The 23233-nt window shown below is 44.5% G+C and overlaps 2 protein-coding genes across 2 annotated transcripts in view; one reads left to right on the top strand and one right to left on the bottom strand.

Annotated features, from left to right (window-relative positions):
• The window catches only part of tkv (serine/threonine receptor kinase thickveins), a 64474-nt gene that overhangs the window by 36471 nt on the left and 4770 nt on the right, over positions 1-23233 (bottom strand). The window contains exons 2-6 of the mRNA XM_070540722.1: positions 18759-18943; positions 17951-18062; positions 14262-14376; positions 12627-12771; positions 11633-11825 (exon numbers count right to left, since the gene is read on the bottom strand). Of these exons, the coding sequence (XP_070396823.1) occupies positions 11633-11825; positions 12627-12771; positions 14262-14376; positions 17951-18062; positions 18759-18943 (750 nt within the window). The remainder of the gene's footprint in view (positions 1-11632; positions 11826-12626; positions 12772-14261; positions 14377-17950; positions 18063-18758; positions 18944-23233) is intronic.
• On the top strand, positions 5521-7490 carry LOC139054882 (piggyBac transposable element-derived protein 4-like). The gene is made up of 2 exons (XM_070532565.1): positions 5521-5684; positions 5769-7490. Exon 2 carries the CDS (start codon positions 5974-5976, stop codon positions 7345-7347), a length of 1374 nt encoding a protein of 457 aa, XP_070388666.1. The 5' UTR covers positions 5521-5684; positions 5769-5973; the 3' UTR covers positions 7348-7490.

Here is a 23233-nt window from a genome sequence, read left to right on the forward strand (position 1 = left end):
CTGTCCCCTCAAAGTGGACATGGCTTCGTTATGCTCGCAAGCTTGCCGATATTAACAATACTATTCCTTACTGATACGGAAAAAACTGTTTCAATACATGTAATGTACTCATGAGAAAAAAATAATCGCGTTCAGCTTGCTCTGCCAGCCGCCATTTTTGTTTTGGTGTCCCGGACTGACAGCGGCAGCCGCCTGCTTGTCATTCCGCAGCGAATGCGGGTTGGAAAAAATCTTTTCGCGGGAAATTCAACCCGCGTATGATCGCACCCCTGAATTTGCGTCAATTTTTTTTGCCAAAAAGTGCAATCATTATGCGAGTAGATATGGTATGTTTGTATGCAATTTCAGTATAACGAAATTTCGCTTCCACTGCAAAGGAATGCCGAGACCATAAATAGAAACTTCTATGAACACAGATGGTCAAATGATTGAATTACAAGTGGCTGCATGCAAACGCACCTCTCAAGTCGCCCGCAGCATAACAAGAGCCACTGCCGAAGTGGAGCTGCATCATGTTCCCTATAAATTTCAAGTGCAATAAGATCCTATTGCACCCCGCATACTTTGTGCTTTAGGTGCACTGCCGAAGTGGAGCTGCATCATGTTCTGCATCATGTTCCCTATAAAGTTCAAGTGCAATAAGATCCTATTGCACCCCGCGTACTTTGTGCTTTAGGTGTAAGTGAAAGTGTGCGAGGGCGAGAGAAGAAATATCGTGGCTTCACGAGTGCTGCCTTCCCATGCGTACAGAGGGAAAGAGAACGAGGGGAGCGAGCTCGCGGTAACGCAACCGAGCGTGCGCGAGGAAGGAGTGGGGTAAGTTGGCGGGCGTTGTGGCCATGGCTGCGCGGCTGAGCGCATGTGCATCTGCGCACCCCGCTTTAGAGGTAATCTGCCGCGCCTGCAAAGAGTGGGTGTGCCGAGGTGGTGTGGCATCATGTAAGCTGTCTTCGCGCGTGTTTAGTATTGGAGGTTGCATAAGCTCGAGTTTTGGTGACCCGTTAGAGCAAGAGGCAGATGAAGCATTCACTCCCCGCTGCCGGCGCTTTGCTTGAGAGCGTCATCCCAGTGCGGGTGATGCTATCAGCTGCAGAGGCAGAGTGCACGCGAAAGCGTGGCTGGCTTCGCTTAATTTGTACTGCTGATGTGAAGATATCGTCGACGTGGCACGTAACCTGTGGGGATGCGAGACTCTCACATGTCCCCTGATATCTTGTTTTCCCGCATAGCTCCCGTCTCCTGCAATCCAGCTTCGCTGCGTGGCCTGCGTGATTCCCGCGGCAGTCGGCCTGGTTGAAGTGCAGTATGAGAGATGGCTTGAGTGTTGCACTGCTAACGCCGCCTACCACTGGGGTTACTTGGGCACGAAAAGGAGAAGGCTCTTCCTCTTTGGTTCGGGTTCAGCAAGCAGCGCAGAAGTGCCGCGTGTGCGCTGATCCATGCTTCTGCGAGACTGTCTCGCGAGGGCTCCTTCGAACGCACCATCGTTCGCGTGACCGCACGCGCAAACGACCAGGCATGGGGATCCAGCATGGGGCGAACACATTCACTTGCTATCCGGTTGCGGTGAGTCGGACTTCCGCGATTTGTCGCGCACCCATCGGCATGTTTTGTGGATAGCAACTCGGCTAGCAGGCATTGATCTATGAAAGGAGCAATAAATGCCCTTGTGATTGTTTGCACTACTGTGTTGTTGTTCCTTTGTCCCAAGAGCACGGATGAGAATCCCACAAACTGTATCATTCGTCACCAACCTCCAAATTCATCAAAATTAATTGTTTTCTCATTTAAGTTTGCTTTTTTTTAATTGCCCGACAATTCAGAAAATTATGCAGGCCCATTCCGTGTAAGAAAAATCTATTGGCAACTGTACTTATTTTCATGAAAGGTTTAATTTCAATACAGTAGAACCCCGCTGTTACGTTCCTCACTGCTGCGTTTTCCCGGCTGCTACGTCATTTTCATCCGGTCCCGGCATAGCTTCTATAGGATCCAATGTATAAGGAACCCCGTTGTTACGTAGTAGCTGTGAAAACATTCCCGCGTGATACGTCGCAACTTAGCACCCTGAACCCGCCTAGACTAAAGCAGGCAACGCGCGCCAACCGCCATTTTGGCTTTTGACGAAGCTTGGCCGGGCTTGGCTATAGAACTGGCTGCAAGAAGCCGCACGCCAGTTCGAGAGGCCGCCACTAAGTGGCCATTCGTGAAAAATGCTCTCACTATAATCACTGTGATTACGGTCACCGCATGGTTTTTGGATGCATAGAGTTGGACGGGTCGACTCATGGAGGACGGAAACTTGGGAGAGGCCCTGACGTCACTCTTTTTTGTGAAGCCGGAAGTTGGCGTTGCTCATGGCGTTGCTGCACCTATCAGGCCAGCTCTCCTCTCTTGTTTACATTTCTCGCGAAACCACGATGCGCCACGTGCAATCGGGCTGCTCGGACGCGCGCGCTCCGCAGCAATACTAAACAATCGTTAGCACGTTAGCAGGATTACGCCAAAAAGGGCAAAATTTCCCGCACATATTCCTTCGTCCGTTGCCATTGCCATGGCGCAGTGATGAGGAGGAGCACGAGCCGCATGATGCTGGGGAGTTGCCAAATCCTAGCTTTGGAGAAGCCGTCGCGACTCTGGAGTTCCTCCGCAGGTCTGTCGCACCTCATAGCGACGCTGACAGCAATGCGGCCTTCCAGGCTATTGAGAAACGTGTGGTGATTTCTAGCGAGCGAAAAAAACGGCAAGCCACCATTCCAGACTTTTTTAAGTCCTAAGCGCATTCTGTGGAAATAAATTGTCAGTAGTGGAAGCTGCACTTTTTTCATTCATTTTCGGAGCTTTCCTCACTGTTGCGTTTTCCCGGCTGTTACGTTTTTTTCCCCTGGTCCGGTGAAAAACGTATTAACGGGGTTCCATTGTATAACGAAATTTCGATATAACGAAGCAAACTGCCTATTTTACCTACTTTGTTATATCGAGGTTTAACTGTAGTCAGATTCCACCTTTAGTGGTCACAGCCACATTTACCAGTCAAAGCAACCTAAGTAAGAGTATAGACAACCTATCAGTGTTGAGATTTCCAGCCATCATTGAAGTCTACATAGCTCAGACCACTTATAATGTAACTTCTTATGTAGAAAACAAAAACAAAAAAACTCATCAATTCCGATTTCATGGGACCTAAAAAAATGTCTGAATTAAAGGGCCCCTGAAACAGTTTGGACAAATTTTGTAGACGCGTAGGGTACAGCTTAAGTAGAACATTCACACCACAATTTAAGTGAAGCATAACGTATTAATAGAGCTACAAGCGATTACAAGTTACCCTCCTCCCTAGTCATGCTTTTCCTCCTCAACTCGTTCGCCGCGCGATCGGGGCTAAGCTCCGCCTTCACTGGTTCTGCGTCACGATGCGACGTCACATCCTCCACTTCCGGGTGTTTTGGAGCCCGCCTCTGCCCGTGCGAAACGTCTCCGCTAGAGGCTTGGCCGTCAACCCTAAGCGAGAGCTATTGAAGCAGCGTGCGTTGCGAGCATTCTGTCGTAGCGCCGAACGTGTCTGTTATTCCAGTAATCACACACTAGCAGAACGTTTCGATGGAACGGTGAAGGCATAAACTCAAGCTGAGGAAGGAACTTTAGCGTAGACGTACGTTATTTACCTTACGTTATCAACAATGCTTCGTTAGTCCCGGTTACCTCGTATAAATACCTCGGTGTACATCTGACATCAAATTTATCCTGGAACCAGCATATCTACTATATTACTCGAAATGCGAACTGCATGCTCGGTTACATAAAAAGAAACTTTTTTAATGCACCCATTTCACTCAAACACCTTTTTTATAAAACACCGGTTTGTTCCAAGCTTGAATACGCCGCGTTGATATGGGACCCTCAAGCCAAGTCACTTATGTCTGTGTTGGAAGCTGTTCAGAATCGTACCGCTCGTTTTATCCTCCACAACTATAACCGCACATCTAGTGTCACACTAATGGAAACACTCTGTCACTACCATTACTTTCGTTGCGCAGAAAAATTTCACGACTGTCTTTTTTTTTAAGATCTACAATCTGAAAAACACTTTGCTCCTTCCACCCACCTATGTTTCATCACGCATTGACTATCCACGCAAAGTGCGCATTCCACCTTGTCACACTACCGCTCGCTTAAATTCTTTCCTTCCAACTACATCATCCGAGTGGAATCTCTTGCCAGCAGATGTGGCACTCGCCGATGATCGCGAGCATTTTAAGAAAAAGTTAAGTGTCTGCATTTCTTGTTCATGACATGTGTGCCCTTTGTTTTGTGGTCCCTCATGAACTCTGTGTTGCTGATTTCTAGTTTGCCTTGTTAGTTCTTGTTTTATTTTCTCGTTTTTTTTAGCTTTCCGTGAATGTGCACAGTTCCTGAAATCTGTAAATCTGTGAAATCTATAAAACTCAGCGCAGTGAGCTATATGTAATGCTGTGACCCATGATTTCCATTTCTTGTTATCTGTGTTATTGTATGTCTTGTTCCACTCCCCTCAATAATGCCCGCAGGGTTATGAGGGTACTTGGAATAAATTAATAAATGAATAAATAAATAAATAAAGTAGGGCGAGCCATCCAATTGGCTGCCCAGGGCTGCATCATCGATTATTTTTACAACTTTATGGTGAACAAATGTTGTTTGTAACAGTTGGAATGTTCGTTAATTTGTTTCTATAAAAAGAAAGTAACAGAAAGAGAATGCACAAGAAAAATTTCTCACTACAGTTCAGCACTTCTGGAACACGGCAAGCATCATCTGCTTGTGTTACAACGTGCTCCAATTTGGCGAGAGCTCTGCGGTCAGTGTCGGTCAGTCTTTTCGCGAGCACCATGATTTGCCTTTGTAGCGTTGTGGGCTGCAAACATAGCGACTGGCAATATGTCAAGCTGCGGCATCATGTGTGTCCCTCTACAAGGCAGCAGGCGAGCTGAGTGGTTGCAGCACATCGGACTGTTGCTATCTAATTGGCGCCTAGGATTTGCGCGTTTGCTCCCGTCACTTTACAACAGAGGATTACTACCACAATAGCATTTCGAGAGTCCGGTATTCGAGTAAACGCAAGCGCAAGGGGACAGGGCCTGGCCGTTTGACTGTGATGTTTCATGGGATGAGCAGAAGCACAAACGTGAATGGTCTGTACGGTGCAGAATCCTGGTGGTACAGGACTCAACCAAACACAGTAGCAGTAATGAAGTACAGTAAAACCTAGTTAAACCATACCCGCTTAACTCTTTCAGTACGGCGCCATAGGCCATCGGACACAGAGTTCCGATGACTTTGAATCTCCCACAAAATTTTAAACCGCCGCGCTACAGACAACTAATGCCATCTGGCGGATTCATTTAGAACTCCTCTTTCAGTTTCGTTTTTGTTTTTTTGTTGTCTGCGTGCGGACCGCCGCAAGTGAAATTTGAACCGAAGGTAGTTTCGAGTTCCGGGAGAATGGCATCCTGTCAGCGCGCAGCAGTGCGCACCCGGACAACAGGACAACGGACTCCTGTTCCAAGCACTTTCGCTGCTTCTGCTGCTGATTTTTGTGATCCAAGCAGCAGTGATAGCTCAAGCAACGATGCGGGATCGTCAGATTTTAGCAGTGATGAAGACGCTCCAGCTCAAGTGCCCCGAACGTTGACAGGTGCTCGCAGGTAGGTTTCGTTTTTGACTTCGCGCTGTAATTATACAAAAACGTGGTTCAGATTTGACGAATGCAGTTTTATTTTTGTGTTTAGGGTTTCAACAACCTACGGCGGGGATATTTTGCCAAGTACACCGCGCCGTATCGAGTTTCAACCCACGAGACAGCCCGGTGCCCATGTCGGAGCAGTGCGGCGGAGCGATGCGCGTCGGTTCACAAGAGCGCTGGATTTTTTCCTCTTGTTTTTTACTACAGAGGTCATCAAGACTTTGTGCGAGAACACAAATAAATATGCCTGGATGCATATTTTGGACCGACCGACCTACGCTCGACGTGACGGCTCTTGGGAGGAGGTTACTCCACTGGAGATGCTCAGACTTATTGGGATAATCATCTATATGGGAGTTGTTGAAGTGCCACGACTGCACTTATACTGGCGCTCAACAGGAATATTCAGCAATCTTCTCCCGCGAAATATTATGCCAAGGGACCGTTTTTTTGCGTTGCTGTCATTCCTAAGTGTAGGGGACCCGGAGGACTTGGCAGCTGCAGCATCTGTTGGAAAGACTTGGAGGGTGTCCTGGCTTCTGGATCACATCAATCAAGAATCTGCAAATTTGTTTCAGCCACAGCGCGACCTCGCCGTTGACGAACGGATGGTGAAATCGAAGGCTCGATCAGGTATAAGGCAATACATTCGAGACAAGGTGACGAAATTTGGATACAAACTGTGGGTGCTGGCAGATTCAAGAACTGGATACACCCTTCAATTTTCGGTGTATACTGGCAAGCGTGAGGCACCAGGGCCGCATGGCTTAGCCTTTGATGTCGTGAGCAAGCTTTGTACAAAGTACCTTGATCAAGGCTACAGAGTTTATATGGACAACTTCTACACTTCAAACAAACTTTTTGAACACCTCCTCGAGCACAAAACTCTTGCATGCGGAACAACACGCAAAGATCGTCGCTGTTTTCCAGTTGAATTGAAAGACTCATCATGGGGAAAAAGCGCAGAGCGTGGAGATGTCCGATGGATTCGTGACGGCAACATCCTTTACATGCAGTGGAAAGACCGGCGTGCTGTAAACTTGATGAGCACGATACACACAGCAAATGAGCATGTGCCTGCCAAGAGAAGAGAGAAAAGGGGGCGCCAATGGGCTCTGAAAGTCATCCGAAAGCCCCTCCTTGTCCACGACTACAATGCCGGGATGTTAGGGGTGGACAAATCGGACCAAATAATTGCCACATACAACGTCATCAGAAAATGCGTACGTTGGTGGAAGACTCTGTTTTTTCACTGTGTGGATATTGCGTGCGTGAACAGTTTCATACTGTTCCAGCAGCACCGAAAAGACAACCCAACAGTTGGAGAACTTTCTCGAAGCACCTACTTTGACCAGCTTGCATTTAGGGAAGAACTGATTCAGCAAATATTTGACTATGATGAAGTCGCAGAAGGTCATGCTCCTTTCTCACCTTCCTTCTCGCCCTTGGACCCCATTCGGCACCAACCAAAAAGAATGAAGAAGAGGAGAAATTGCAAAATCTGCTATCAAAAAACAAAGGCACAGAACAGAACAAACGTCATGTGCTCCACTTGTGAAATATACCTTTGCTTCTTGCCCTCACGGGACTGCTTCGCCGAGTGGCACAGCCGTCAAGGCCGCTAGATTGATGGGCCCCAATAAATGCAATACGTGGTGTACAGGATTGATATATATTGTAAGCATAGCTAAGGGGCCTAGTAACAATTTGTATATTTCAGAATTCTCAAAATAATTTTCTGGCTAAGCACAGTCACTGATTTCTCTTTGTTTATACTTTTATGTGCACATTCTTTAGTTTATTTGACAAATAAAATGTGAACAATTCTAAATCTCACAGCACAGTCCTTGTTTATATAAAAAGCCACACCCATAAGCTACGATTCGCTGCATAGCAATGTTAAATGTGTTTCGTTGTTCAAGAGAAAAAATTTTTTTTCTGGAAGCACTCTAAATTAGCCACTTTTCTGCCGTAACGAAAGAGTTAAGGGGGGATGCGGGTTTTACCTCACGAAAAATGGCAAAAAAAAATTATTTTTTGAAAATCACATTTTCAGTTTCTATAACTCTTTTTCTATCCGACTCCAAAATATCATCCATATAAACCACGTAGAAGTGCTCTAAAAAATTTCTTTTATCAGCCAAGGTGGCGAAAAATTTCGCAGAAATCAAGAAAGAACAGCATTTTTCACGCCACAATATCTCCGGAACGGCGTGCCCGAGCGCCGCCATCTTGGTCCCGTTGGAAAGCGCATTTCTGCGTCTTCGATTTAGCCACTTCAGCGATGTCCTCCATACAGTAGCAAGCACACAAAAAGCAAATGATTGAAGGTCGTGCCGGAGCCTGCGATTGGCCGCGCCCGCCACATCACCCCAGCGCGGTTCGCCATTGGTCCGGCGCTCGCGTCGTCTGCTCGGCTCTTTGCACCTCGCGAGCCTGGAAGCCTCCATTCGCCGTAATCACGACGTGTCAAAGCGGGCGCTACGCAGACATTGCAGTAGCATGGCCGATCCCTACGCTTGTGGACGTTTCAGACTCGTGGCTAAGCATTCCGAGCGTTGGCGACGCGGACTTCGCGACCAAGATTCACGCGCGGAATCCTCGGACATGCGGCTAAGCCTTTCAGCACTCGGTGTTTCAGAATTCATGACGAAGCACATCGCACACGCAATCCTCAGACATGTGGCTAAACATTTCGCGCATAGGGAGTCTCCAACTCGGCGATCAGGCACATCGCGCGCGGACTTCTCAGGCCCTCACCTAATCATTTTGTGCATCGGCGCCTCCGACTGCGCGAAGAAAAGAGCATCGAGTGCCGACTCCTCGAGCCCGCATCTAGGCATTTCGCGCGTCTGCACTTCGGACTGCGCGAATAAGTACATCGAGTGTCGACTCCTCGAGCCCGCGTCTAGGCATTTCGTGCATCAGCACCTCGGACTGCGCGAATAAACGCATTGAGTGTCGACTCCTCAGACTGCGCGGCTTGGCATTTCGCGTGTCGGCACCTCGGACCTGCAACCAAGCATATTGCACGTTCACTCTATGATCATGTTGTCACGATAGCTCGTAACAATATCTATTATACCTCCCCCCCCCCCCCTTCCCTTCATAAAGAGAACCTCATCATGAGCCCTGTACACAAGGCCACTTAGGCTGGCCCAACATCTGGCTGCAGAAGTGATCGAGGCATCATACAGAAGTACAATTCTGGAAAGCACCTAGCAGCTGCATATCTATAACTGGCTCTCTAATCCTAAGTTCCAAAGCTATTGTTAGGTGAAGATGACTTGGAAGGCTACTTACACTCGGAGCCTTCATTCAGTAACATGGTCAATTCTACAAAATGAAAAAAAATGCCTCACTGATTGTTTTGGAGACTGCTATCAATCAGGCAGCCTGCAGGTACAACACTGGAACTATATTCATGCCCACACAGAGCTATGCACCTCGGTTTGAAACCCAGGCACTATGCTCTTTGTAGAAAATGGTGCCTACTAAAGTTTCTTGTGCTAGTTCAGTGGCCAGTGTGCTATTATTTTGAGAGTGTGAAGTCACATATTTAGTATGGCCATTCTAACAAAACATAGAGCTTCAAAACGGTGCTATTTGTATTGCGGTAGATTCACTTCAGCGAAAGCTACATTTGTTTGAAACTTCAAATGCGTTTATTTAAGTTCGATGTTTTTGCACACCATACTCAGCCTTACAGATGTTTTGTCTGGGTTGCCTTCGGCCAAAAATGACAAGGGTGGTATCATTTTATTCGTATTAAAATGATATGGGGGGTGATGCTATTTTTATTACTCTTGCAACGTAATGAAAATTACATTCAGGTTGCTGCTACTTACTCGCTGCTAATTAGAAAAAAAATGTTCATAATAAATGCAAAATTGTTTTCTTGACCGTAAAATGCTTCCAAATGAATAAAGATAGCATCACCCCCTACAGTAGTTCTTTAGCAATGGTGTCATGCATTTAATTTTTGGTTTAGCAAGAAGGAATCATCGAAAAGCCCCGTAACGCGTTTGAAATTAATTTGACATCAGACCTCAATATTTTTTTAGCTGCTACAGCTATCAAAAATATAATTACAGATCTGAAATCGGCACGAAAAATCACCCCAGACAGCGGAGTTTGTTGAAGATTCACCCAAAAATAAGGAAAAAAAGTTTTAGGAGCCACGTCGCCCCTTAAACAGTAGTTTCGTTTTAAAAGTAGTAAAGTCAAATCCCCAACACAGCAGCCATTGAACATAATGTGTTTTGTATCCGCATAAACCGTACCAGCTTATTGCGTACGTATCGGTTAACACGTAGTGTTTCCACTTTTTGTCACACAAACACGGTGGTGCGTCGTCTCTATCGAGTGGCCCGGCAGAACAACAAGTCTCAGAGATCAGCACAACGGCCTCCAAGCGCCCTGTGCGTTTGCGCATGAAGCTGCATCAACATCATTTCGGCACCGTGCCAGAGAGCGTTGTCGCATCGTGCAAGCGAAAACTCGTGTCATGCCGAAACTTGGATAAAGAAGACGCCGGGTGCTCAGCATAGAAGAAAAATTTGATATCGTTCGTGCTTTCGAACGATACACGAAAAGTCGGCGCTGGCACGCATCATGGGTCTACTGTTGACTACGGTGTGTGGCATTTGGAATGCGAAGTTGCTCACCACAGCGCTGCTGCGACCGCGAAGAGATGTCGGCTACGAGGTTCGACTATTTGCCAATGTTGCCTCTGTTGCTGCCAAAGTGTCGCTTGGTGACAGTGATAAGGACGACACGGAAAGTGACAGCATGGGCGATTCAGGCCCGACAGTGGCAGAAGCTGCGCGTTACGTCAGCCTCATGAATGCAATCGTCGCGACGAGAACAGCACCCGCAATGAAAAGGTGCCGTGCGACTTCTGCAATGCTACCACGCCTGTTCACGGAGAATATGCAACACCAACAAGGAATCTGCCATGCGAATCTTCGCTGAGCAGAGGAGGCTGGCTGGAAAGCTAGCTCACATCTTCAGCAAGTTTGAGGCCGCTGTCGTCGTTGCGAGGCCGCCACGTCATCAAACGAAAATAACACGGTTGTCATGCGAAGTAAATAAATACTGCACGTTTTCCCCCTTTCATTGCACTCTCTCAGAGTTCCATTTTCGACAGGTAAGTAGGCGATTTTATGCTATTTCAGTTAAGCAGTACTACCGTTTAATACCTACTTTTTCCGAGCTCCAGCCAACTACGGTTTAACGAGTTTTCACTGTATATTCTTCTTTACTGCTGGTGTAAATTTTTTGCAGGAGTGCAATTCTTAATAAATTGTTTTTGTAAATGTTTAAAATGTTTTACACTTGGTTAGAGCAATATTAGCTCTTTGGCTGGTTAAGCTCTGCGCCAACAGGTGGCTGAACCGTGCAGACTGATCAAGCCGCTCACGTACGTTTATGCTAAAGTTCCTTTATCAGCTTGAGTTTATGCCTCCACCCATCCGTTGAAACGCCCAGCTCGCCTGTGGTTACCAGAATACCAGACACATTCGGTGCAGCGAAAGAATGCTCGCAACGCATGCTGCTTCAATAGCTCTCACTTGGGTGGCTTGGAGTCGACTGCCAAGTAGCCGGCAAAGAGATTGGAAAGGCTTCGCACGCGCGCTCCTAGAGAACCGGAAGTAGGCGACACAATGTGTCATCATGACGAAGAGCCAATGAAGACGGAGCTTAGCCCCGATCACTCGGCAAACGAGTTGAGGAGAAAATGCATGGATATGCAGGAGGGCAATTTGTAATCTCTTAATATGAGGCACTCTACACAAATTGTGGTGCAAATGATTAACTTTAGTAGTACCCTTACGAGTCTACGAAATTCGTCCAAACCGTTTCAGGGGCCCTTTAAATTAAATGTGCAAACAGCACATGAGCACTAACCAAGGATATTGTCATGGCGCAGAAGCATGGTCTGGTAAATGTCAGTTTCTCGTAGCCAGCTCGCCTCATCCGTTGTAAAGAACACCTTGACAGCAACATATTCTCCTCGCCAATGAGCTTTCCAGACTTCACCATAGCGTCCTTTTCCAATGATATCAACCATTTGTATTTGCCTTGCAATGGTCCGTTGAACCTGCATTGTCAAAAAGATATTAAGTTCTAGTGCCCATAGCACATTTATACCACAAATAGCACGTGTAAATTATGAAAAGCCAAATAATTGAACAAGTCAAAGTGGCAACACAAATGGCTCAGCTTAAATGAAGCTAGAAATGAACAGAAAAATTATTTAATTAGTTAAAAGACTTCCCTAGACAGCAATGTATGCAATAGTACAATTGAAATATGACCACTCATTCAACAAAGCACACAAAAGTTTAAAAGGATTTTTTAGCTTTATGCTGCACTCGTGATCAAGGTACTGTTCCTTCAGCCCACCAGCCCCACAACAATTACATTGACCTTAATTATCTTTTGTCCAGGTTTTAATTTCAAAGAGTCAAGCATTAGAAGAGCACTCGAGTTTCAACTTCAAAATATTGCAACTCTTGTTCTACGTAAGGCAGATCAATAATATTGGTCTTACAATGCTCCTTGAATCATACAGAAGTCATTGATATTCTGTTTAGCAAAATCTGAGCTACGTACTAATATTTTGCAGATATTCACAGAAAATTGATTAAAGGAAGCTTGCCTAAAATTAAAACAAAAGGAAATAAACAACAATGGCCCTCATTTTCGAAATAAGCACATTACAATACACATTATGTACAAGTTTTCAGCACCATATCTCGAAGAATAAAATTTTTGTTTGAATTTTTGTCTAAGGCCCATGTCCCACTAGAACCAAGGGCCTCAACACATTCCATTGTTTCATTTTTCCTTTTTTTTGCACACAACCAGTAACACCCACTTTTGTAAGCACTGCACTTACCAGCTGAGGCAAACCTGATCCACTGCCAGAAGTGATGGAGTGCTCAATAAGTTCTTTGAGGCAAGGCCCACCCTCTTCAATGGGAAGAAAAGGCTCACGGCACCCCGATGCAAAAAAGCTGCGGCTCTCCAGTGCCTTCTTGTGTCTGGGAAAAAAACAAACAAACTTGTAAGCAAATAACTCCCATCACCAAAACCAAAAAAAGTGTAGAACAATCTAGCAGGTGGGGAGCTGCACTAAGAAGACCCCATATGGATCAGCTTTAGATGACCTGCAAGCTCCTAATTTGGTAAACTTTCGTATTGTTACAGAAGGACGATAGAAGAGAGAGGAAGAAGATCGTAGACGCTGGCTGCTGCGTGTTGTTGATGATATATATATATATATATATATATAGTTTTTCTATACTTGCAACATCCCCGTAACATATTGGTGGGAGGTGCAGGGTACCACGGCTGGAAACGGAGCTCCGCAGTGGACATCACATCACCGTCCACACCATGAATGACGGTTAGCATGCAGGATCAACGTCATTGCCGCCTCCAATGCTACCATCGCCAGCTACGTCACTGTCACCTTCAGTTGCGCAACCCAAAGATCCTGGAACTTTCTGCGGTACCGATGGCGCCGATGTTGAAGAGTGGGTGGCTATGTACGAACGCATGAGTGGAATCAACAGATGGGACCCTACGCTAATGCTAGCTAATCAGGGTGTCTACCAAGTCCACATTTCCAAATTACCTGAGTTTTCCAGGTTTTCCCTGAGTGCCTTTAAGAAATTCCCTGAGTGATGCAGAACTATGTTTTATGTCAAGACGGACTGAAACCATATCGCCCGATGCTGTCACTCTTTGGTAAGCATACGAAATATTTTTTTTAAAAATGACTTGGTCCAATTGGAATACTACGTAGTAGTGTTTATGTTATTCAACAAGAGAATAGAAGGGATCGGTTAGTAAAATGCACAGCAACTAAAATGTCCTTGAAGAAAATTGCAAATCGAGTTGGACATTCTCAAATACGAAAAAGGAGATGCATACAGAAGCAAATATTTTCGAATATGAGCTATTTCTATCAACTGAGGCCTGAACATTTTCACAATTGAGATTCTCTCTCAACAGCTCGTAAGTCAACCTCAAGTGTCCTGCCATACTCTCAAACCGCGAACGACGCCTCAGTGTTGTGTTTCACTGCTTTAAAGAGTTTATTTTGGTTTGGATGAGGGACACCTGCATCTCGGCATCAGCCCGCACTTTGTTGCAGGTGTGCAATAATGGCAAAACCAACGTTTTTCTTTTACCTAGCAGGCTGGAGCAATGCACACTATCATAATGTAAACCTTTTAAGCAACCACAGCGTTACATGGACTCAATTACAAACGTCTATTCTTGGCCAGTGAGCAGACACGATGAGCCTTTTCAAAATTACCTCTGAAAGTACTTGGAAGCAGACCTTTTAAGGTACAGTACTAGCCTAATAACTTATTGCACTTGTCTGCACTGAACTCTAGATATAGACCAACATTATGCATAAGGAAGTATACTCGACTTACCAAAAGCCTGAGAACTAATAAAGCAAATACAGCAGAAAATTTAAGACTAGCGCACGCCATTACCCCACAAATGAACATCCTACCTTGTATAGAATATGTAGATAATCAAGCCTAGGCACAGCACAACACCCAGGACAGCAATGAAGATGACAATCTGAAGATAAGTGTCCTTGTACAGATACACAGTAGGTCCATACTCTGCAAAAGAAATGTTGGATTTATACAACCCTAGCAGGGCAAATTAAAATACACACGCCATTTCTAGGTCTAAACAGCTAGAAAATTTCTTGTTGTAGGGGCTGTTTTAACCAGGAATTAGGAAATAACAGGCATGAACACAACAACCAGTAGCTTCCAAACTTAGAAGTTAGAGAAATTACTGCCACTTTAATAATGATGGTATTCATCATGTGACTGCAGAGCTGACAAAGCAGACTTAGCAACACCAAGAGAAGCAAAGCATTTATGATGCTATTTATGCCTACAATCATATGTACACACAATGTTATTACATACTTTTTGTGGATGCCGCAGATTTAGTCTAACAAATTACAGTTGCGCCCATATGCAATTTATTTTATTTACACTCGCAACCTATTATGCTCATTCCCAGTCAACATTTATTTAAATGCATGGTGCTGACATCGCATGACACCTCCACGTCCTACAACACCCAAGTGTCCTGCCATGGACATATCATGCTGCATTGCTAGTCTTGGAAGCAATGGAAATGAAGTGGGTGCAGCCCTCCCTCATTAGGTGGCTTAATATTGCCATGGCTTTCAGGTTTTGTATGTTTCCAGTGTCCAAATGCATGTCGATTCATTTGCGAGACCTTTTAATGTAATTGAAAGTTACAGGTGTGTAGTAATGGCAAAACCAACATTTCTGTCTTTTACCTAATAGGTTGGAGTAATGCACAATATCATAATGCAAACTAACTTCTTATTTATTTATGAGACCATTTGCAATGTACAACTATGTACCTTGAGGGCATCACAAATAAGTAAATAAATAAATAAATAATCCATTGTGAAGTGCTTTAGATAAATTTGGAATAGATGATTACAGTAAGGATTTGGATTAATATAGGTTCTTAACATGAACCAATATTTCAGTAGATGTCACTTTGAATTTTGTCCTTGTCTGAATGTGGCTGCTAGGATAGGAAACCTGCCACATTTAAGCTCAGAAAACATACATTATAGCCACTAAGTTGTCGCAGCTGGCTCAAAACACACAGCAAGAGCGAGATTAGATTGAAAAGATTTATCATGGCTCCTGCAAAAGAACAGCTCTGTCATTATTTGTTTTCCAAATAGCATTTTGCTGTAGTCCAAAATACAGGGCTCGTAAATTACTGTTGCTTGTCTGTTTAAGGGTCCTAGGAAACAACTTTAGTCAAACTCAAGAGAATGAAGCCGAGACTGAAACAATGCTTCCTTTTTTTAATTAAGAAAGCCTGCTACATCAATGAAATTATGAGTACAGTTGAACCCCTCCATAACAGGATCAACAACAGGAAAGCAAAAAAAAAATTCTATTTCGAGAGAATTTCGTTATTGCAAAATGCAACAGCAAAAACAGTGAATGCGTTGCAAAATGCAAATTTAATGTCAAAATTCCATTAGCCTACTTTGGCAAGCCTTGCTTAAGAATACAGAACCACACTGCCGACATCCCAAAGTATGTCCCATGCATCGGTCAGTGATGGAAGCACTGCCATCAAGCAGTTTTCTCAGTTGATCGCTTTTGAAATTGCAATCACATTCATGACATTTCATGTAACCTGGCACCAGACGTGGTGCAACAACATTCCTCCAGCCCATGCTGTCGCCCGTAGACGGCTACGCGTCCGGTGCCAAGCGCGGAAGTGATTGTATCTCACATCCCCGAAAGCAATCAACTGGGAATATGGCCGCTTCATGAAGATCTACGTCCAGCATCACCAAATTCGAACGCAATGTCTGTGGATGGTACCAAAACCAGCATTTTTGAAACAGGAGATGCACTTTCTCAGACAATCACTCTACCACGGCTGGAGGCATGGCAGCCCACACTATGACTGCTACCTCAAGCACTGTAAACGAGCCCGTGTCAGTGGGATGAGGATTTTTTTTTTGTTTGCTGCATTTTTCTCGCCGAGGTGCAGTTATGCACTGCGCTAGGTACGCAAAAACCATGGCCACATGTCGGTAAATACATGTGGCCATGCCATTTGAAACGGGTGATCAACAAACTCGATCGTGGCCATGATGTGTTTCTGATGCAACGCGATCGCTTCCGGAGCTTTGGTCTTTTCTAAACAAAAATGGCAGCAGACTCACCAGCATGCGGTGATGGCATTTTATGCAATTTAAGTGGGGAGTAAATGCATTTCAGCATTTTTCGCACTCTGTTAGCATTGTTATACAGGTATATAATATGAGGTCTAATGTACTGCTAGACTTTGTTAATGTGGAAATGCAGTTTAGCAACGTTTCATTGTAGAGATATGAAATGCATTGAATGCTATGGTCATTCATTGAGGATATGAAAATATTTCGTTGTGGTGGGAATTTCGTTGTCTCTGGCTTTCATTTCATGGAGCTCAACTGTAATTGAAATTTGTTGTATCAATTATGCCAATGTTCGATCCTCCAGGCAGCATGTCCTACTGTGCCAACAACTGTTCTCTACTTCTGGATAGTTTGAACGAGTGTCCTGCATATCCTCCTGTAACTGTTTAATTCCAATGGGTTTACCATTTATGCCTAGCCATGGATCCTGACCCTCAATGAGAAGACTAAGGCATAATTTGCTTTTTGCACATGTTTATCAGGATTCTACAAGTATGTGCATGTGTGCGTACAAATGCCTTGAGGATACACCTTGGCAAAGAAATTTTCACTCATGAGGTACCCACTGGTGGAGAGCTGAACAATAATTTTGACCATCTGAGTTTCTTCAACAGGCCCCTAAATCTATGTATACGGTCGTATTTGGCATTTAGCCCCCATCAAAATGGGGCCACTGCGACTGAGAATCCAACCTATGACCTCAAGCTCAGCAGCAGAACGCCATAGCCGCTGAGCCAGCAAGGCGTCCAGTCCTGGTAATGTTCTCATTCTGTACAGGTTATGCAGAGTGCTTAGCACAAATGTCAACGAGGGCCACCTCTGTCATTACATTGAACGTGGTCATCAGACAAGTTCCAGCATCCCTTTAACCTCTCAGGACCCTTTGGACATGATATTGTACATTGCCTCCAATCTTTTCCAAAATAACTCAGAAGCGATTATATAATATAGTCATTTCGGCTATGAAGCACACAGACCTGTATGGAAGTGCTTTAACAGTATTCTTGCTGTCAGCTTTTTGAGAAAATTGACACTAGTTTCATCAAGATCATTGTGTCGTAACAGACAAGAAGCAAATGTGAGGTGCATTTCAAGTACTCTGAGTTGAGATCACATTACAAATCCTGAATGCAGCAACACGGCAACCTACCACACAATGTTATATCTTCATCTCGGTGTTCAGGCGAAGTGGTTTCCCCATAAGAAACACAAGGAGAGAGTTACTTTGTCCACAAACATTCAAACAGTGCTGTTGACATCTAAGCATAATAGTTAAACAAAAAATTGGTTTTTCGAGTTCGTAAAACACAAGTTGGCAATAAGAAGAGACTTCAAAAGCTATTTTGTCCCTGAGATGTCTATGGGTCTCAGAAAGTAAACGAAGGCTTGCATTTGCTACACAATAGCACATGGAGAATGCAAGTTGTACTAACCATCCTCAGCCCCAATACGGTACACAGGCTTCAGGTACTTATTACAGAGGTCACCACTCCTGCAGCAAGCAATCGATTTCGGCACCTTGTGTGGGACAAGATGAGCCTTGCACTGAAAGAAAGGATGAAGAAAGATCAATCTACAAATGCTTCAAAAATAAAGCCAAAGTGTCCTTTTGTGGGAGTATGGATAGGTCTACATGAAGACTACTGTGCAAATAGTTAATAGTTCGTCTAGTGATAACCCAATATCTCTCTTTCCTTTATAATTTCAGTTTTAATGTGTGACTTTGTGAAAAACACTTCTGCCTTACCATCCACTTCTTCTTAGTTACAATGCGACAGTGCAATTATGCATTGCTGAAAAAAAGTAAAAAATAAAAGCACACTGTATGGAAATAGTCAACTAAAGCTGGTGTCGAAATGAGCTAGAAATTGATGTGTCAATATTATCCAGATACTGCACTTCAATACAAAAAAAAAACAGCCTGCCGAGTTTGAAATATATTCTATTTGTATACAAATCAATTTAAAAGGCTGTTGAACTTTGATTTCTCTGCAACAATTTATAACACAAGCAAAAGCAGAGTTACATGCAAGTATCTATCGTTCAGTGCCTGTTTGAGCTATAATTTTTTTCCACACAATAACCAACCGTCACCAAAAGTGATTTATACTTTCTCTTGCGCTCTTAGGCTTTGGTTGCTGCCAAATTTAACTAAAAGGCTACCCAATGAAAAAAAAAAAACACTTATTTCTGGACACGTAAGAACAGGAAAGATCATTCATTAAAGGCAAATCCACACACCCACAGTAGGCTGCTTTCTTCCGCAGGCAAGCACCCATAAGTTCGCTCAGGTTCTAACAGTCCTGTCTCTGGATTGAAGACTTCCTCAACAGCACTGAAGCAATCACTTTCCGGTGGTGCAGAACATGTGCCATTGTAGGAACCATCAGGGCAGCTCCCGAGACAGTAACAATCTAATGCTCTCCCTGCAATGAAAATATTTAGAAAGTGTTGAAATGGCTTGAAGCTCAGAAGAGTGCCTACACTCTGTCTTGCCAAATCCGCGCAATGTAATGAAATCTATGGGTTGCATTAGCCAACCCAGAGAAGAACACATCCATTGTCTGACATCAATCCTCCCGTGCTAGATAAGTGGAAGGCTCATAGAAGTACTACAAGTGCACAATGAGCAACCTTTCTTCCTTTTCTGAGATACACTGCCAGCTTTTATTCCCAATTGGCTGGTGTGAGTGACCAATAACTTTCACTGCACTGAGCTGGCGAGATGGAGCAAATGAATGAATGGCATCAACAAGCTTCAAATGTACAAAATACTTCAGCCAAATGGTGCAGTTGCACATAATGGCATAACACTTGCACTGCACATTTTCAGCAGTTTGCCATGGTGCAGTGAAGGTTTCAGTGCACTGGCTTCACCAGCAGTAATGTGTATTGGTCAAATTAGATTAAGCAATAACCGCTACTCCCAGTGTGACACTGAGAAACCAAGCCACAGGCATGGAGCACATATACTTCAGACATCAAATAAGAGCGCAGTAGTACACCTACAAGTTGAAAGCATGTAGCCAGCACTTGAAACAGGGCAAGCAGAATAAATAGACCAATGTTTTACAAGTGAAAAGGAACAGGCAGGAAATGCCATTTAACTTCAAAGCAGTACTGACATGAACATTTTCTGTACTCCTTTCTTTTTTCTTTTTTAGGCAGCTGTTGACCCCATAATGACACCAAAAAGTTTGTTTCTTGAGGAACAAATAACTATCTACAGCATCTTCTTTATGAACCTGTCCAAAACTGATGCCACCAGGCAAAAAAAAGAATAGAGTGGTGATTCAGCAGCAAATACAAGAGAAATGTGTTAGCATTACATCGCACCTCTTAGAGGTCCCGTATCCATGATTTAAACCGCATTCACCACATTGCAAAAAGTTGTTCAGGAGCTTACTTGACACATGTCCTTACTCTTCGAGAAGCGAAGTGCAACTGATGATGGTCCAGAGCCGACCACCAGTTGCCCTAATATATTTATATAGTTTCAACAACGGGAAAGTGAGACATCCACCCAAACGTAGCAAATTGCTACAAAGGAAACCCATATGCTACTCGAACCAGGACAAATTTTTCTTCAACTGCGAGGCATTTCTTTCACGGAACCTGTATGGGTTTCCCTCGCAGCAATTTGCTACGTTTGGGTGGATGTCTCATTTTCCCTTTATTAATTACTTCTATCCCTCTTGCGCGCTTTCCAGAGAACTATTACGTCAAACTCTTGCCTTTGCTCCGAGTTGTTGACAAATTCGACTTTGCCCTACCATCTGCTAGCCGCCTGGTTAGCTCAGATGGTAGAGCGACTGCCCTGGAAAAGCAGTGGTCCCAGGTTAAAGTCCCAGACCAGGACGAATTTTTCAACTGTGAGGATTTTCTTTCGAGGAACCCGTATGGGTTTCGTTTGTAGCAATTTGCTACGTTTGGGTGGATGTCTCTTTTTCCCTTTATTAATTACTTCTCTCCACCTGGCACGGTTTCCGCAGAACTTTATATTTTAACATACATACACAAACACATTGTTCTAAGCTCTCCCATCCCCCCTCTACCTCTACTACGTGACCGACTTCCCACACTTCACATACATACACTTTTTTCTGCTTTGACACTTCTAATGCTAATGTATTAAAAGGATGTTTTACATCCACTTGCCATGGTCCTGAATAGCGCTAGCTAGCACTCTCTTGGTTAGATCTAGTACCCATTGTTACGATCGGCCTGCAGGGGTACTGCTCTGCAAAGCTATCTCAGCCCGCTGCAGGTGCTTCGATCGACCCGCGGTGGTGGCACCCTTCAGAGAACCGGCAAAGATGACAGCGCTAACCGACAATGACCTTCCTTCAGAGAACTGGAGACTATGGCAACATTAATCCACCATGTGCCTTCTTCGGAGAGTCGGCGACGGCAGCAGGGCTGGCGACGTTTGGCGGGCCGTGTATTGCTGGTTGATTTGCCGTGGCCTTCATGGTCTATTTGCAGCAAGAAGAGCTTCTTTAACAAAAGGGTGCTCTGCGGTACGTTTTTCCTCGGGGCCCCAGGATTCGTCACAGTTTGCTGACACTCGTGGCGACTACCGGAGAAAGTCAGCTCTGGAATTAAGAGGCGCCGGCTGGGGTCAGGTGTGACCAGCTGGCTACGAGGACCCGCTCAACTCGGGTTTTGGGAATCCAAAGTGCATATGTGAGTGTGTGAGCCCTCCTCCTCAAAGAGGGGCCGACTGCGCCCCAACGACTGTGGACGGTCTGATTGGACGAAGGTTGGACAGCAGTTTTCCCTCCCCTAGAGATCTAGGGAGGACAGAGGCCTTTTAAGCAGCAGTTTGTCGGGTGCTAGTGTGTGCTCGTGAAGCAGTGTGCTTGGAGCTGTGTGCTGTATGCTTCGTCTTGCATGCTCCATTTGGGAGTCAAACTAGGCTGTCAAATGTATCTCTTGTTTTAATGTAAATATGTAAATAAATCCTGTACTCCTAGCTCTCGATGAGAGCAAGTTCCTCCCTAAAACCATGTCCCAAGCGTGAGTGAGTTGGATGGCATGGGCCTGCTACCACATAGTTCATGCCTGAACACAAACCTTACAACTGGATGCCAGCAGTGAGATCGTCCTGCAACTCCGACACCATAGATAACCAAGGCGGTGCTTGGATTGTTGGGTTGATGGCCGTCACCATAGCACAATTGGTACTGCGATGCACGTGTAATGCAGAGGTTGCGAGTTCCACTCCCATCGGTGACAAGTTATCCTTTCGTCCACTTTCATTTGCCCTTTTTCTAATTACTCTCTACATTTCAATTTCAACCACTGCTTTTTAGTACTATGCTTTTCTTGGCTTAATTTTAAGCCTGTTGGCTTAATTTTAAGCCTGTTGGCTTCATACGGACGTGCATGCGATATCACAAATGCCGTCAGCCCAGTGCTGTGGCTAAAGGACATACAATGACCATAAACGCTGAAGGCTGCCAAAGTGGTCCTTCCAACCATTTGCTTATTTAGGAAACACAGGGGGGAACGCTCTCCCCTTTTGTCCTGTCAAGTGCTGAAGGAGCTTAGGTTTCGGCAGCCAAACGATAATGTGTGTGTAAGCATCAGTTGTATCTGGTACCACAAGACCGCCACAACATGTTTCAATAACGTGATGAGTCTCCTTTTTTACGTCTAAAGCCACACTGCACTTTGTGCACATTTTGAACTGGTCCCATAAAATGCAATGGAACTATTTGTTGTGGTCTCTGGGAATCGAGGCTCTATGGCTATACTTGGCCGATGGCTGTTTAACAAAGCAACAAGAACTTCCGAAAAAAACGTTTGACAGTACTCCTTTAATTAGTATTTCATGCCTTGACTCCACAAAGGTAGTTATAATATTTCACTCTTCCAGATAATTCTAAAGGACCCAAAATGCAGCGAACAAGAGGTACCACATTTCAACAATATGTTTGCTATTGTTATAGCATTGGATGCCATTCAGCATAACAAAATGTAGCCAATCATAGAACCTAGAAACAGGATGTATTGACACCTAACAAGAAAAGTTTGCAGCAATATGCATATCCCTTTCAGGCGCTAATTCTGTTGATTGAAACTTGCTTTCACTACATTTCTTACATCTTCAACTGTTTACAGAATGTGGACTCCATGCAAAAACTCGCTACAGGAACCTCGGATACGAGAACACCAACTATTTAATGTCTAGCAGGCTTGAAAAGCACCTATCCAGCCAATTGAAAATTATGAGTGGTGTAACAATGAAAGAAGTGAGCTGGCTACATGCAACGTGAACCAGCTACATGCAACAATGTACACACACCGAGCGAAAATACCCCACCATCTACCTTGCCACTCGTGTTACTAAAACATTTTGCAAATGTTATTCGGACTTACAGCACAATTCCAATCAGAAGTGTTTCAAGGCATATTCGACACATTTCAAATATCATTACTTTAATCAATGCTTTAGCTGTTGATGCTATAACTTGGTGCGCGCAATTGTGTCCACAGCGCCTGAAGGGGATATACAGCAACCATTTCATCAGATACTCAATAAAAAGTGCATTTTGTGCTTAAAGCTACCGCACAGCCCAATGAATGGATGTTTAAAGAATTGCTGGCTCGCCCGTAACCAAGAGTAGATGAAAGCATGAAATGGCAACTAACAAAGCAGATTGGTTGGAGATGATACTAGCCACAATCTTAAAATGGGTGTAGTGCATGTT

Source organism: Dermacentor albipictus, chromosome 1, assembly GCF_038994185.2.
Source record: "Dermacentor albipictus isolate Rhodes 1998 colony chromosome 1, USDA_Dalb.pri_finalv2, whole genome shotgun sequence".
Taxonomy (NCBI): domain Eukaryota; kingdom Metazoa; phylum Arthropoda; class Arachnida; order Ixodida; family Ixodidae; genus Dermacentor; species Dermacentor albipictus.

Bases quoted from the DNA above. Each gene is read 5' to 3' on its own strand.
- LOC139054882 (XM_070532565.1), top strand. From the start codon at position 5,974: ATGCATATTTTGGACCGACCGACCTACGCTCGACGTGACGGCTCTTGG.